The sequence below is a fragment of the Juglans regia genome, chromosome 13 (genome assembly GCF_001411555.2).
Source record: "Juglans regia cultivar Chandler chromosome 13, Walnut 2.0, whole genome shotgun sequence".
Taxonomy (NCBI): domain Eukaryota; kingdom Viridiplantae; phylum Streptophyta; class Magnoliopsida; order Fagales; family Juglandaceae; genus Juglans; species Juglans regia.
The window spans coordinates 28,180,024-28,196,479 of record NC_049913.1 but is presented as its reverse complement, the minus strand read 5'-3'; the positions used below and the strand labels follow the sequence as shown (position 1 = coordinate 28,196,479).

The 16,456-nt window shown below is 40.7% G+C and overlaps 1 protein-coding gene across 1 annotated transcript in view; it reads left to right on the top strand.

The window, feature by feature from the left end:
- LOC109003970 (mediator of RNA polymerase II transcription subunit 23) overlaps positions 1-16,456 on the top strand; it is a 95,922-nt gene that overhangs the window by 58,379 nt on the left and 21,087 nt on the right. The window contains exon 17 of the mRNA XM_018982315.2: positions 16,145-16,385. Coding sequence (XP_018837860.2) covers positions 16,145-16,385 — 241 coding nt within the window. The remainder of the gene's footprint in view (positions 1-16,144; positions 16,386-16,456) is intronic.

Below are 16,456 nucleotides of genomic sequence, written 5' to 3'. Positions count from 1 at the left end.
AAATGGGAGTCATCTTCCACACAGCCTTGATCTGTGGTGTTCCAGTGATCCCTCTCCAGCTTGCTAACAGTTCCACCACCCTACCCGGCATTACCCAAGCTATTCCCATTTTGCTGAAGAAATAACTCCATATATCTCGAGTAAAATCACAATGTAAGAGTAGATGGTCTGTCGTTTCACCACTATTTCTGCACAAACAGCACCAGTTCGTGATGATAAGGCCACGACGTCTAAGATTATCTATGGTCATAATCTTTCCTAGAGCTGCTGTCCAAACAAAGAATGCTGCCTTGGTTGGTGCTTTACTCCTCCATATGATCTTCCATGGAAAATTATGCCTTTGTTGCATAGTAATAGAATCATAGAAAGAGCGTACCGAAAACTTCCCTTTCCTAGAAGGTCTCCATTCCAACAAATCCTCAGCTGTGGCCGCAATAGGAGTGCTGTACAGCAAGTTCAGAAACTCCACCAAACAAGTCACTTCCCAATCATTAGCATCCCGAGTAAGGCTAATATTCCACTCTTGTGAACCTTGATTAATTACCCGCAAATCAGCCACCATAGCTTCCTTCTCCCTTGCAATACTGAAAATTATGGGATAAGCCTCCTTCAAGGCCGTATCTCCCACCCACACATCCTTCCAAAAGCTAATCTTACTCCCATTCCCCAAACACAACCGAGTATGACTAGCAAAGGAGCACCAACCTTTCCGTATATACTTCCATAGCCCCACTCCATAAGACCCCCTACCTTCTTTAGAAACCCAACCCCCTCGTTCACTACCATACTTCATGTCAATCACCCCTTTCCATAAGGCTCCCCTCTCATTGTTATAACGCCACAACCATTTACCTAACAAAGCCTTATTAAAATCTCTCACATTCCTAACCCCCAAGCCACCATCCCTCAAAGGAGAACATACCTTTTCCCACCCCACCAAGTGGAATTTAAATTCATCTCCTATTCCACTCCATAAAAAGTCCCTTTGAATTTTCTCCATTCTAGTTGCAATACTTACAGGTAGAGGAAATAAAGATAGGAAGTATGTGGGGAGATTGGATAAAGTACTTTTGATAAGTGTGATACGCCCCCCTTTAGATAAATACAATCTTTTCCACCCGGCCAGCCTCCGCTCAAATTTTTCCAGCACCACCTCCCAAATTGTCTTAGCTTTGAAGGAAGCCCCTAACGGAAGTCCAAGGTACTTCATTGGCAACGAAGAAACCACACAACCCAATATGTCAGCCAACCCTCTGATATTGTTTACATCACCAACCGCAACCATCTCCGTCTTAGTAAGATTAATCTTCAACCCGGATACCGCTTAGAAACAAAGTAGGATGGCCTTCAAAGATTGAATATACCCTACATTTGCCTCACAAAATAGCAAGGTGTCATCTGCAAATAAAAGGTGAGAAATAATGGTAGACCCGTGGATATCTCCTACTGAGAAGCCAGAGAAAAAACCTCCCTCTACTGCAGCCGACACCATTCTACTTAGTGCCTCCATAACTAGAACAAACAAGAGGGGTGACAATGGATCACCTTGACGTAGTCCTCGCGAACTATTGAAGAACCCCACAGGGTCCCCATTTACCAAGACTGAGAAGCGAGCCGTTGACACACAATACCTTATCCATTTCGTCCATCTTTCCCCAAAACCACATCTCCCCAACATATAAATCAGAAAATCCCAATTAACGTGATCATAGGCCTTTTCCATATCTAATTTGCATATGATACCTGGAACTCCCGACTTGATCCTGCTATCCAAACATTCATTAGCTATAAGGACCGGGTCCAAAATTTGTCTCCCTTTCACAAAGGCATTTTGTGACTTAGAAATGATCTTCGTCATGACCGAACTCATCCTATTAGCAAGGACTTTTGAAAGTATCTTATAGACACTACCCACAAGACTAATCGGCCTATAATCTTGTACCTCTATTGCACCAGCTTTTTTAGGAACTAGAGCAATAAAAGTAGCATTTAAGCTTTTCTCAAATTTGCCATAAGTGAAGAATTCCTGAAAAACCAACATTACATCCTCCCTCACCACTTCCCAACAAGATTGGAAAAAAGCCATATTGAAACCATCCGGACCTGGAGCTTTATCTTTACTCATTTTCCTGATTACTTGTTGTACCTCTTCCTCTTCAAAAGGTCTTTCCAACCAGGCCGAACTATTTTGATCAATGGCCTCAAAGGCTAGACCATCTATAGTAGGCCTCCAGGTCTGAGATTCCGACAATAAATGTTCGAAATGGGCAGCCACATACTCCTTTATCACAACCTGATCTGAGGATGTACCAACATCTGTATTCAAGGACTCAATGGAATTGAACCTCCTATGTGCATTAGCAACTCGGTGAAAAAACTTTGTGCATTTATCCCCCTCCCGAAGCCACAATGCCCTTGACTTTTGCCTCCACGAGATCTCCTCCATTAGAGTCAGATGTTCAAGTTCAGAAACTACTTGATCTTTTCGGTTGTTCACATCTTCTACACCCTCCAAGCTTTGTAATTCTTGAAATAAGCTCTTCTTCTGTATAGTTACATCCCCAAAGACCTGTTCATTCCATTTCTTCAAATCCTTCTTCAAAGCTTTCAACTTTCCAGCCAATACATTGCTCGGATTACCCTCAAAGTCGTATGAATTCCACCATTGTCTAATCAAGTCCACAAACCCCTCCGTTTTTAACCACATATTCTCAAACTTGAACGGCCTTCTACCCCCTTGAATGCCACCACAATCTAACAAAACAGGGAAATGATCTGAACATATCCTTGAGAGCCTTTTCTGGCTTAAGTCTGGATATTGTAGCTCCCACGAGGGAGAAATGAGGAATCTGTCTAGTCTTGACCAAGCTTGATAATTAGACCAAGTATAATCACCTCCCATTAGAGGTATATCCATCAAATCTAACTCAAAAATGAAATCCGAGAAATCCACCATAGCTTGATTTTGTCTTCCCCCCCCTGATCTTTCACTGATAAATCTTGTCACATTAAAATCTCCTCCAATACACCAAGGAGCCTCCCACCAAGAGCTTAAGCCAGCTAGCTCATCCCAAAGCAACCTCCTCTCACTGTGTAAGTTAGGGCCATATACCCCGGCAAACGCCCATACGAAGCCATCCTCAATATTTTTATACAAGCACCCCACCGAATATTCTCCCACAAACTCATCAATACTCTCCACCACCCTCTTATCCCACATCACCAACACTCCACCCGAGGCCCCTTTCGAAGGTAAGTATGCCCAATCTACAAATTGACAACTCCAAATACTCCGAATAATTCTTCTATTAATAAGCTTCAACTTTGTTTCCTACAAGCAAATGATGTCCAACTTCCAATGCCTTAATAATGCTCTTATTCGAAGGCGTTTATTAATTTCATTCAGTCCCCTAACATTCCAACTCAGAATTTTTGGCTTCATTTATCAACTGTTCCAGCCCTCCCCTTGTTTCTACTACGACTTGCACTTCCCTCCTTTCCATCGTAATTAATGGACCATGTCAACCTCTTCAACTCCCTCTCCCTTTTTGACCCTGCACCTTGATGTCCTGCCTCCATGGCTATAATCAATGCCTTGAACTGCTCTTCATAGCCTTCACACGAGATTCCCATACAACTTTTCAATTCTTCTACCTTTTTCAACACCCAATCAGAAGACACACTAGGAGGGATCATACTTATAGGGGTAGGATCCTCTCCTACTGACTCCTCCCCCTCTTTAGAGTTTACACAATGATCATAAAGCATCAACTGCTGCCCTTCTTCTAACTTCCCCTTGTCTGACTTACCCCCACACACCATAGTCTCACCGTGGATCGAAACTGCCCCCCCGCACTCCAGGGCAGCAAAAGGATCTCCTCGGGCTCCCTCCAGAGGCTCACTGTGAACCATCTCTGACTCCCACCACCTTAGTTGTACTTGACCCAAGTGTGACAGGTCCAGAAGGCTCGCCGGAATAGTCTGAGACAACCCACTCAGCGATAGCCCTCCCTGAGCACCCCCCGAACTTTCCACTTCCACAATACGTAGATCCTCTGCGTCGATTTCCCCCTCCTCCTCTTCTGGCGGCCGTAAGACCACCGACGGACCACCACCTGAGTCGCCGGAGGTGGTCGGCCCTTTCTGTGTCAGACCCGACTCATAACTCGGGCCCGAAACAAGCGTATCGGGTACCACTGGTTCACCCGATACACTGCCCGAAATCGGGCCTCTCGGCTTCCAGACCTTACGTGGGCTTCTGCTTGGGCCCAGCCCAGTAGCTATCTTCTTCCCCTTCCAGTCTTCTTCATGGCCCACGACGGTCTTCTTTCCAAACTGATCCCAGCACAATTCTTCTTCCCGTATGCAACCTTCCTCCTCTGCTGGAACAACTTTCCTCTTATCATTACTTGGACCACAGCCCACAACCAGTCCCAAGCCCATTCGTCTTTTCTCCTCTGCACACTGTAACAACCCATTGATATTCCGTTGCAACAAATCAATCTGACATTTCATCTCCTGTAGTGCACGCAACTCTTTTTCCTCAAACAAACCGACAGCCACTCTATCACCTTTCTCTCGAGTCTGCACCCTCTCATAAGTGGCAGCCCTCCTTTGCAAACCTGCTCCACCTCCTGAGCTTGTCAAGATGTCAGAACTATGGCCTCCTTTTGTACTGTCCTTGTATAGCAGTGCCTCCCGATATGACCGAAATGGTGGTTGTTGTGGTGGCTGAAACACAGGACCACCTGTCCATGCAACCTCCCTCATAGTCTCCCCCATCTTCCTCCACCCCCTTCCCTCCCTATCTTCTGGTATGAATAAGAAGTTCCGATACCCACCTCCACCATATTCCATCAATGCCATGAAGGAACCTCTTGAGTTGTGACGCCTCTGTGCAACATAGCCCCTATCTCCTTCCCTATGGGCAGAATAAAAGTCCTTCCTCACAGTCTTCAAGCAATCCTCCAACGCTTTGATGAACCACCATGCCGTGCCTATCCCCAGTCTAATCTCTTTCACCACCTTCCATCCTTTCTCAATCAAATAAACAAACCTCCCATCCCTTACTATCACGAAAACTTTAGATTCAATGAGAATCTGCTTCATAGTACCCATAACTCACTATAATCAAACACTAACTACCACTACATACACCAGAAAATCACCAGAAGAAAAAACTAGGATTTTTCTCCATTAGTGGTTTTGGTAGTACGGAGAGAAATAAAGTTAGAGCCCCTTCTATAGCAATTTATAACAAACAAGTGGGAAAGTTAATTGCTTGTATTGAATCATTAAAATTAACAATTACTAATTTAGTAGTATTAAGTTATGTGTAGTTTATAAGTTATAACTACTAACAATTGTTCTATATCTATGATTACACTATCATTTTTCGATATCTACATTTGTTACATACTACTATATTAGAATCTAGATAATAGATTAATAGTCTTACAATATATACATTATTACATGATACATGACTCACTATTAGTTAGTCAAGTTTCACCTTAACATATGTAATATGTATGATAGTAATACTATAATGTGTAGTGTGTACATATAATTGATTATTAATCTATTAATATTATTATTTAACAATTATCACATTGATTATTAGTCTATTATTATTTTTGAATCTAATTATATAAATTCTATACTAATATCTAACTTATTTTTATAGTAGACCTATTTCTAGTGTCTAATTACATGTTATTATATTTTAGTAAATTAGTATTATGTGTTGTAACTTATTATACTAGACTTATTTCTATAGTAGTGTCTACTTATCAAGAAAAACAATTTCTATGCTAGTGTCTAAAGTATCTAATTACATGTTATTATACAATAGTATTACATGTTATTATTATACTATAGTGTCTAATTACATATTATAATAGGAGAAATGATAGTTACAGTCGTGAGTGCGCAAGTGCCGTGCAATCATTTTAAAAAAAGTGAATAAATGCGGGATCCACATGAAAAGAAATTAATTTTTTAATGGTAAACTATACTCTTTTTTAAAGTGACTGCATGGCGCTTACGCACTTCACGACTGTATGTAGCATTACTTTTATAATAGTGTCTAACTTATTTCTAACTTAATTATTTACTAAACTTATTTTAGTGTCTAATTACGTGTTATTATATTATGTATGGTAGTAATACTATCATGTTTAAATATACTAAACTGTTATTAGTCTATTTATTATAGTACGAGTATATTATTTTATAATAATTAGTTCATACTAGTATATTTGAATTTATCTATATAAGTTCTAGTTATATAACTATACTAGTATATATGATCAATATATAGATTGTCAAATTGGTCTAAATGTCCTTTCCATAGGGTTTGCTTTCAATATATATAAGAGAGGTTACACAATTGTTGCCAGATTTCCAGCGCCTAATCTGCTATACAAGGTATGTATTTACATCCTACCAGACAGTCTAGCTAGGAAGGAAAGTATTTATCTAGAAATGAAAGTATTACTAAAAATACAATAATTGACTACTTATAAAAAAAAAAAATACAATAATTGACTCTAAATCATCTCTCCATAACATCCCCCTCAAATTGAAGCTGGGAGATCTAGAAGCATCAATTTGTCCATCAAGAACTGATGTTGATGTCGAGGAAGAGTTTTAGTGAAGATGTTAGCTGTTTGAAGTGTAGTGGAAATGTGAGGAAGAGTAATCACATGCTTGTCAAAAGCTTCACGGATGGAATGACAATCAACTTCGATGTGTTTCATACGCTCATGAAAAACAGGATTAGCAGTGATCTGAATTGCACTGATATTATCAGCATGGAGAGGAGTGGAATGGAGCTGAGGAAATCCAAGTTCACCCAATAACCCACGAAGCCATGTGATCTCAAAGCAAGCGGAAGACATAGCACGATACTCCGACTCGGTAAAAGACTTGGAAACTATCTTGTTTCCTACTCGTCCAAGAAATAAGTGCATTGCCAAAGAACATACACCACCTTGTAACAAAGTGATGAGTATCCACACAACCAGCCCAATCAACATCACTAAAGCCGTAAAAGCAGACACAATCATCTGTTGTACCATTGCTGGTGTGAGAACAGATGAATCAGAGTTTATGGTGGGGGCTGCAGAAGAAGAGGACTGAATAGAAGCCTGAAAAGCTTGGGATTGACGATTATGAGGCCGCACTTGACAATCTTTGATGATATGACCTTCTTTCTTGCAGTAGTTACAAACTTTCTTAGGGCAATTGCGGGCAATATGGCCAAACTCCTTGCAACTGAAACACTGCAACTTATTCCTCCCTCTCTCTTGTGCTGCATAGGCTATAGTAACAGTTTCATAAGTCATACATATATGAGTGGAGAGCCGTTGTTCTTCACGCAATAAGTTTCCCAAACAAATATCTAAAGAAGGAACCGGATTACGGTTCAATAAGCCAGCCCGGACAAGTTCAAATTCAGTCTGCAGCTTCATCAAGAATTGGCCGCATTAACTCTCAGCATGAACCACTTGAAGAGCCGCTTGTGTCGCCAGGGGAACCTTAGCATTAACAATTGCAGAATACTCGCTCCAGAGATTAATAAAACCAGAATAAAATTGTTCAATGGCCAAATTACCTTGACTGTAATTACCAATTTCCAACTCCAATTGGAACTTCCGAGCACTGTGATCTTGGTGATAAATACGGTAGCGATAGTCCCACATAGCCTGGATGGTAGCAAAACAACGAAAATTGGTCACAACATGGGGCTCAATCGTCCCCAATAGCCAAGAGACCACCTTAGCATCCTTGACCTCCCATTGTGCAAATTCCTTTTCATCGGTGGGAACTTTAGCAGAGCTATCAATATGATTAGATAATTCTTTTCATTTCAAAAACATCTTAAACTGAAATTCCTAAGTAGGAATTTTTTTTCCAGTAAAGCGAACTATAGTATTCTCAATAGACATGATGAAAGACACGTAAAAAATAGTAGCAAATCCAACCAAAGAAACCAAAATAGACAGATGGCCCAAAAAAAGAGACAACCCACAAGAAACCAAGGCACGGTAAGTAAAACCCACAGATGGCCCAATAGAACAGCCCAACAAATGTCAAAATAGATGGCCCACAAGAAAAACCTACGTAGAGATACCTGCTCAGGAAGTAAAAGTCTTAGTAGCAGCCATTGTTTTCTGCATCCAAATTGCACACATTACGTATCACACGAGCAGCCATTGATAATATAGAGATGAGGGAGATGATAAAGAGAGATCCGGCGAGAGAGAGAGAGAGAGCTGCTGATGAGAGAGAGAGACCGAGATGAGAGAGAGACGGTATGAGAGAGAGGAAGAGAGAAAGGGGAATTGGGAAAGGTCTGGTGCAAAAGGAAAAAAAAAAACTAAAGGAGTAGAAGCAGCCGCGTAGTGTGTGCAATGTGTGCACAGTTACAGTGGCTGCTCTGTAGCAATACTCGCCCAAGAAACAAAAGGCAACCAAAGTGCCCAAAGTGCTTGCCGAAACCAACAAATCACAACTGAAGTGGCCGATTGCCACGCAGCCACCCACAGACAACGCCGATGGCCACAGATGGTGCTGACAGCCACATAGCCACCCACAGACAGTGTCGACAAACACCACCGAGAACAACCAAAAAATGCCGACATACACCACAGACACCAAAAACGTCGAACCCACAACCGAGAACAACCATAGATGGCTCCAACTCCTCAACCGAGAACAACCAAAAGCAAGAAAATCTTGCAGAAACAAAGGAAAAAAAAAATTCCTCCTGTCACACACGAATGATTTAGACCGGAGAGATGAATATCAGAGTAGGAGCTCTGGTACCATGTCAAATTGGTCCGAATGCCCTTTCCAGAGGGTTTGCTTTCAATATATATGTAAGAGGTTACACAATTGTTGCCAGATTTCCAGTGCCTAATCTGCCATACAAGGTAAGTATTTACATCCTAATTGACAGTCTAGTTAGGAAGTAAAGTATTTATCTAGAGATGAAAGTATTACTAAAAATACAATAATTGACCCTAAATCCTATATCCGTAACATAGATAAATATATATTTTTATAACATATGTACAATATTGGAGTCGGTCTGGCGACACCTCCTACTCCGACGAAAAACGACAAAAAAATTCCTACTCCAACCTTGTTTTGTTAGAGTTGGATTCGAAGCCAAATTTTCAGATTTTTGCTCAGCCCTAACTGCATACATGGAATCTAGTCTTGTAACCCTTCAGCTTCAAACTAGTTTGGGATGGAAGTTTGTAGCACCACAGTAGCGGTTGGCCTTGAGCAATAAGAGTAAACCTATTAGGGTGCAACAGCATGCAGTGACAAAGGAACTAGGATGGAAGATGGAACATGATTTGGAGTGAGGGTAAACACTTGGGACAGGAAACGGAATTGGTTATAAAGGAGGCCAAAGATCAGAATTAGTAGGACTGACATCTAGAAAATATGGTGCAGACTCATTGAAGGTTGCATCAACACTGAAAAAGTAGCTAAAGAACAGAAGCCTAGCATCAATAGGTTTTTTGGGTCTGAGAATATTCAAGAAATGTACATTTCATAGTACATAGATTGTTATAACCAAACACATTCAAATGCTTTAGACAGCATAGGAAAAGGAGGATGAAACAGAACAGAGGGGTTGTACCATCTAATACATGAAGACATACAAAAAATTAGAACACATGCAAATAAGTACAACATTATAATCTTGGGGGTGAAACACTTGAGGTTTGATGAACAACGCCTTTTTTCACTAAAATGGGAAGCAAAAGGAGAAGATTCATTTTCCTTAACTTTTTTTGTCCAATCTTGTATGCAAGATTGTATATAGGAAGGTGGGGAATGGGGTCCCACATTGCTTGGGAGGGAAAAGTTCAAGCTCTTTACAATGATTCCAATTGGCTCCGATTGTAACCTTGACTAATCTTTTTGGAGGTTAGGCTCAGTTGTAGTTTGGGCCTTCCTTATTGAGAATGATGAATTGGCTTGACGAGGACATCAATGATTTAAAGAGGGAGATTGTAATACCCTTGATGGTGTATAGGAGATAGTGAATGGGATCCCATATTTGCTTGGGAGGGAGAAGTTCCAGCCATTTATACTGATTCTTGGAGCTGCAAGTATCACCATGACTAGCTGGGGTATAGGCTCATATGTGGCTAGGCCTTTGTTGGGTCTTACAAGCCTGAGTTTTAGTTTCTTTACAAAATATTTGAAAGATAGAAAACTGACCAGTTGGAACTTCAGAAAAAACAACCATGGAATTTGAGAACAAGGAGGAAGAGACACAAATTCAAGGTAATAAAGACCCCTAACGACTTATCAAAAAAATACAGACCCCCAACAATATGGCCCTGTTTACCAACATTTCATATAGTTGATGGATTGGGTCTTGCCTTGCTCCAATCCTCTTACATATTCACGAAAGTGTTATGCAAACTAAAACAACGCTCAAGAGTTCTAGTTGTCTTTCCGATAAATACTAAATTAAAAGAGTAGCCGGGAACTTGTAGAACAGATGATGATACTTATTTAAAAAAAAAAACAAACTTGTAGAATACACGATGAGCTTATATCAAGAGTAAGCTGACTGTTTCCAAAACCTTTAACTTTGGTTAGATAACTGTTATCAAAGTAACACTTTGAGGATGTTCAATGAAATGATAATCATATAAATTATTGGGCAAACCAATTATTTATTAGGAGGCACTTGAACAGAGGACCCATGGCTCGCAATTGGATGAGAGGAGACATGTTGGTTTCATACCTGAATGGCCAAGAGTGGTGGTGGATGAAGAAATGACCCGCTTAGTCGACAAGCTGAAAATATTCAATATTCATCCCTTGGCATGGTAATCATATCTGAATTTGAAAGCTGACCAGAATGAGAAAAGGGTCCAGATAATTATGAATATGATCTGACAAGAAGTCTGACTGGGAGGTTCAATGCCTTCACAACAATTGCCCCATATATCATGGCCGCCATTTGTACTACAACCTCCTAGACCAGCACGTGAACCGCTAGAACCAAAATGGGAACCCAATTGAAGCCACTATCCCCGAACAAAGTAATGCACAAGTCACACCACCCAGTCTTGCTATCCCCTGCACTTAAGCTCTTAAAGCAGAGTAGTAAATAACAATTAGTCAAGTAACTTCTTTAAAAATCATTGCTTCAGAGCTGTTAGAGGACATGGTTGTAATTAGTATAGTTCATGAGTATACAATGGTCATTTGTATGTAGTATGTATAGGATGTTGAATGTAAATGAAAATACGAATTCATTCTCTCTCTCGGTCGACTACATGGTATCAGAGCAAAGTGTAGTCAGTTAGTGGTGGTTGTGCGACGGAGCTAGTGGTGCTTGTGGTTGTGCGACGGAGTTAGTGGTGGTTGTGCGACGGCGCAGTGGTATCACCGTCGTTGTCTGTGGTGGTTATCGCCGGCGACGTCGTTGTCGTTGGTGGCTGGTATCTGTTTCAAGTTTTTCCGGTGACCTCAGGTGCCGTCTCCGGTACTGGACACCAGAATCAAGATCGCCGGCGTTTTCTGTGCACACCGGTGTGTCTCCCGTCGTCATCGGCTGCCGGAATCCCTGTTTATCGCCGGCGACGTCGACGTCTCGGAGTGGTTGGTGGCAGGTCTCTACTATCCTGTCCTCGACTACGTATGCCCCTAATCCGGAGTAAGGTCTTATTTCTATCCAGTATAACGTATGTTTGGTAACATGTATACGGTAAACTTATTCCTGTTTAGGATAAGTTATCCTCATTCGGGATAAGCTATTCCAGTTTAGGGTTAGTTTTTAAGCCGGTTCCGGAGATACCCGAAACGCACCCGATACAGGCCGAAACAACCCGGTATATACCCGAAACAGAGCGGTTCAGACCCGATACAGGCCGGTTCAGACCCGATACAGGCAGGTTCAGACCCGAAACAGGCCGATTTTGAACCGATACTTGCTTGTTTCGGCCGGTACAGGCTTGTTTTGACCAATACAGATCCGAAATTTGGGTTTTTAATCCCAATTTTTCATCCATATTTCATATGTTGTGTATTCTTGACTCCAAGTTGAATTGTTGTGATACTTTTCTCCATGACAACTAAATTTGAGTCAATGTCTCTTGCACCAAACATTAGTATGCCTATGACTTCGATGAAGTTAAATGGAAAAAACTATATGTTGTGGTCAAAATCTGTTGAAGTGTTTTTGAAAGGCAAGGGTCTTTGTCGTACTCACTTGATTGATCCAATGCCTAACTCAGCTAGTTCTACATTTGCTCAATGGGAGCAAGAAGATGCTCAAATACTGTCCCTAATGTTGACCAGTATTGAGCCTAATATTTGCACCAGCTTAATACATTTTGACACTGCTCAAGAGGTGTGGAAGCATCTCAAACAGATGTATTCAGGTGCTGGGAACATAACCCGTATTTATGAGTTGTGTCAGCAATTCTTTGGGTTGGAACAGGGTGCTTTGGGCCTAGAAGAATATTATTCTCAAGTGATAAGCATATGTGAAGAACTCAGAATGTATCAACCTATCACTTCTGATGTTTCAAGTATGCTAAAACAACGGGAAGATTTTAATGTTGTTCGGTTCCTTGTTGGATTAAAACCTGAGTATGAGTCAGTGCGTTCTCAAATTCTGGCAAGTCCACAACTTCCTCCATTTCCTGATGTGTTCTCTCGACTTCAGCGAGCCACATTATCTGGACAAGGATCTCAGTTTTCTTCAGATCAGAGTAATGAGAGATCCGCTTTAGCTGCCTCCTATGTTGCTCCCGGTGGGCGTGGAGGCCGGAGTGGTAGAGGTGCACGTGGGGGGCGTGATACCAGAGGTAATCGCACTCGAGGTACATTTGTATATGGGGACCAATCAACATTGTATCAAACAAGTTTCAGTATTTTGTTACATTTGTTGATGACTATTCTCGTATGACATGGTTGTTTTTAATGAAGGCACGATCTGAACTTCTTTCCATATTCAAAGTCTTTCGGAAAGAAATTAAAACTCAATTTAGACAAAAAGTTCAAGTTTTGCGTTCTGACAATGCTAAAGAATACAAATCTAGTGCCTTTGATACTTACTTAAGTAATAAAGGAATTGTTCATCAAACTTCATGCTCTTATACACCCCAACAGAATGGGGTGGCTGAACGCAAAAATCGGCATTTGTTAGATGTAACCAGAGCACTTTATTGCACATGCATGTTCCTAAACGTTTTTGGAGTGATGGTGTTCTTACTGCGTGTCACCTTATTAACCGTATGCCTTCGTCAGTCCTCGATGGTTCCTCCCCATTCTCCATCTTGTTCCCTTTGTCTCCACCTTTTTCTCTCCCTCCCAAAATCTTTGGGTGTGTTTGCTATGTTCATAACCTTGGCCCAGGCTTTGATAAGCTTGATCCACGTGCTACCAAGTGTTTCTTTGTTGGTTATTCTCGGACTCAAAAAGGATACCGCTGCTATAGTCCTACTCTTAGACGTTACTTTACTAGTGCTGATGTCACCTTTTTTGAGTCCATACCCTATTTCTCGACAACATCTTCAGTTGTTGAGTGTGATCCTCTACCATTACCTACTCTTACCCTTTCTCCTGCACACTCACCCACTTTTACCCAATCCTCCTCTATTCCTTCCCTTGTTCCTTTACAGGTGTACTCGCGTCGTGTGCGGCCCCCGGCTCCCATGCCTCCACCAATCTTGTCTCTATCTTCAGATCCTGAGTTACCTACTGCTTCAGACTCTCCACCTATTGCTCTCCGAAAAGGTACTCGTTCTTGTGTTACTCAACATCCGATTGCCAAATATGTCTCTTGTCATGCCTTATCTCCATCTTTTTCATGCTTTACTTCTCAACTTTCAAAACTTTCTGTTCCTAAGACAGTTCATGATGCTTTATCTGATTCGGAATGGAGGACAGCTATGAAAAATGAAATGAATGCTCTTCACCATAATGGGACATGGGATCTTGTTCCTCTACCACCTGGTAAACACCTTGTTGGTTGTAGATGGGTATATACAATCAAATTTCATTCTGATGGGTCTGTTGAACGTCTGAAAGCCCGCTTGGTTGCTAAGGGTTACACTCAAACTTATGGCATTGATTATGATGAGACTTTTTCCCCAGTTGCCAAAATTTCTTCTATTCGGGTATTGATCTCTCTTGCTGCTAACTTGGATTGGCCCTTATTTCAGTTGGATGTTAAAAATGCATTCCTCCATGGCGACTTAAATGAGGAAGTGTATATGGAGCAACCACCTGGGTTTGTTGCTCAGGGGGAGTATCGAGGTACTGTGTGCAAATTAAAAAAGGCATTATATGGTTTGAAACAATCTCCTCGAGCATGGTTTGGGAGGTTCTCTGATGCTGTATTAGCATTTGGTCTTCATAGATGCCAAACAGACCACTCGGTCTTTCACCTACACAGTGATGCAGGTCATATTTTGTTGGTTGTATATGTTGATGACATTGTAATTACTGGGAGTGACTCAGCTGGAATTGCTAGGCTGAAACAATTTTTACATGATCAGTTTCAGACAAAAGACTTGGGCAAACTTAGGTACTTTCTTGGAATTGAAGTCGGTAGATCTAAAAAAGGTATTAACCTATCTCAAAGAAAATATGTACTTGATCTTCTGGAAGAAACTGACATGTTAAGTGCACGACCTATTGACACTCCTATGGACCTAAATTGTAAACTCTTGAAAGATGAAGGTGAGTTGTTTGGAGATCTGGGTCGGTATCAAAGACTTGTTGGAAAATTGAATTATCTTACTATCACTAGACCTGATATCTCTTATGCAGTGAGTGTAGTGAGTCAATTTCTACAAGCGCCCAGGGTCTCACATTGGGATGCTGTAATCCATATTCTTCGTTATCTTAAGCGAGCTCCTGGCCTTGGACTATTGTATAGACCAAATGGACACCTTAGAATTGAAGCTTTTTCAGATGCTGATTGGGCTGGATCTCCTTCAGATAGAAGATCGACTACTGGATATTGTACCTTTGTAGGAGGTAACTTGGTTACATGGAAGAGTAAGAAGCAAACAGTAGTAGCTCGGTCTAGTGCAGAAGCCGAATACAGAGCAATGGCTCACACTACTAGTGAGCTAACATGGTTGCAACACTTTCTTCAAGAGATTGGGTTTCCAGCTCCTGTCCCTCTTCAGTTATTTTGTGATAACCAAGCTGCAGTGCATATTGCATCTAATCCTGTATTCCATGAGAGGACTAAACACATTGAGATTGATTGTCACTTCATTCGGGATAAGATACTAAGTGGTGACATTTCTACACCCTTTGTGAAGTCTGCTGATCAACTTGCAGATATGTTTACCAAACCATTGTGTTGTAGTCGGTTAAAGTTTATTTGTTCCAAGCTAGGTTTATATGATATATATGCCCCAGCTTGAGGGGGAGTGTTAGAGGACATGGTTGTAATTAGTATAGTTCATGAGTATACAATGGTCATTTGTATGTAGTATGTATAGGATGTTGAATGTAAATGAAAATACGAATTCATTCTCTCTCTCGGTCGACTACAAGAGCCAAGTATAAAAGATTCTATACTTTGAAATAAAACAAAACAAAATTTATCAAATATTGAAAAATTAAAAGAGAGTCAGTGGAATACTTGATAAAATTCTTCAAAGTCTTGTGCTAATAAAATAACTTTAAAAAAAATAATTAAAACATAAATAGCTAGGCCTCTGCCTTGTCACCCTGGCCAACTGCTGTCCTATAGCTCAAACCTCGTATAAATCATGATCTAGGAAGGTTGAAACATTTAAAACAAAAAAACGAGTCGAATACTAAGTAATAACACATCATACAGTAAACATAATATGAACATATGTTTTCCTTGAAAAACATTCGTACTCATGCTTATAAAACACAAACATGAAACATGTACTGTGCATGACTCTTTAAACTTGTCTTCTTCCACTTTCCATGATACTTTAGCTATTTGTATCATTTTTTCATGGTGTTTAATTTATACTAGGCTGTGATGGTATTATTTTAAATGCGTCTTACGGTACATTGTTTATTTATAATTTTTCTACATTTTTATCTGTCTTGATGATTGCATATTCACCGACATTTTTTCAAATAAGCTTCACAGGTATCCCACATTCTTTGATGATGTTGCAGCACGTTTACTTCCAGTTGTGCCCTTAATTGTTTATAGACTTATTGAGAATGATGCCACGGATCCAGCTGAAAGAATTCTAGCCATGTATTCCTCGTTTCTTGCTTTCCACCCCCTAAGATTTACATTTGTTCGTGACATACTTGCATATTTCTATGGTCATCTTCCTGGGAAGCTCATAGTCGGGATATTGAATGTACTTGATCTCAGCAAGGTAATGATATTCTTTCTATTTCATTTAGGTCCTTCAAAATTTAAGTCCGCCACCATCTTATTGACCTCCAT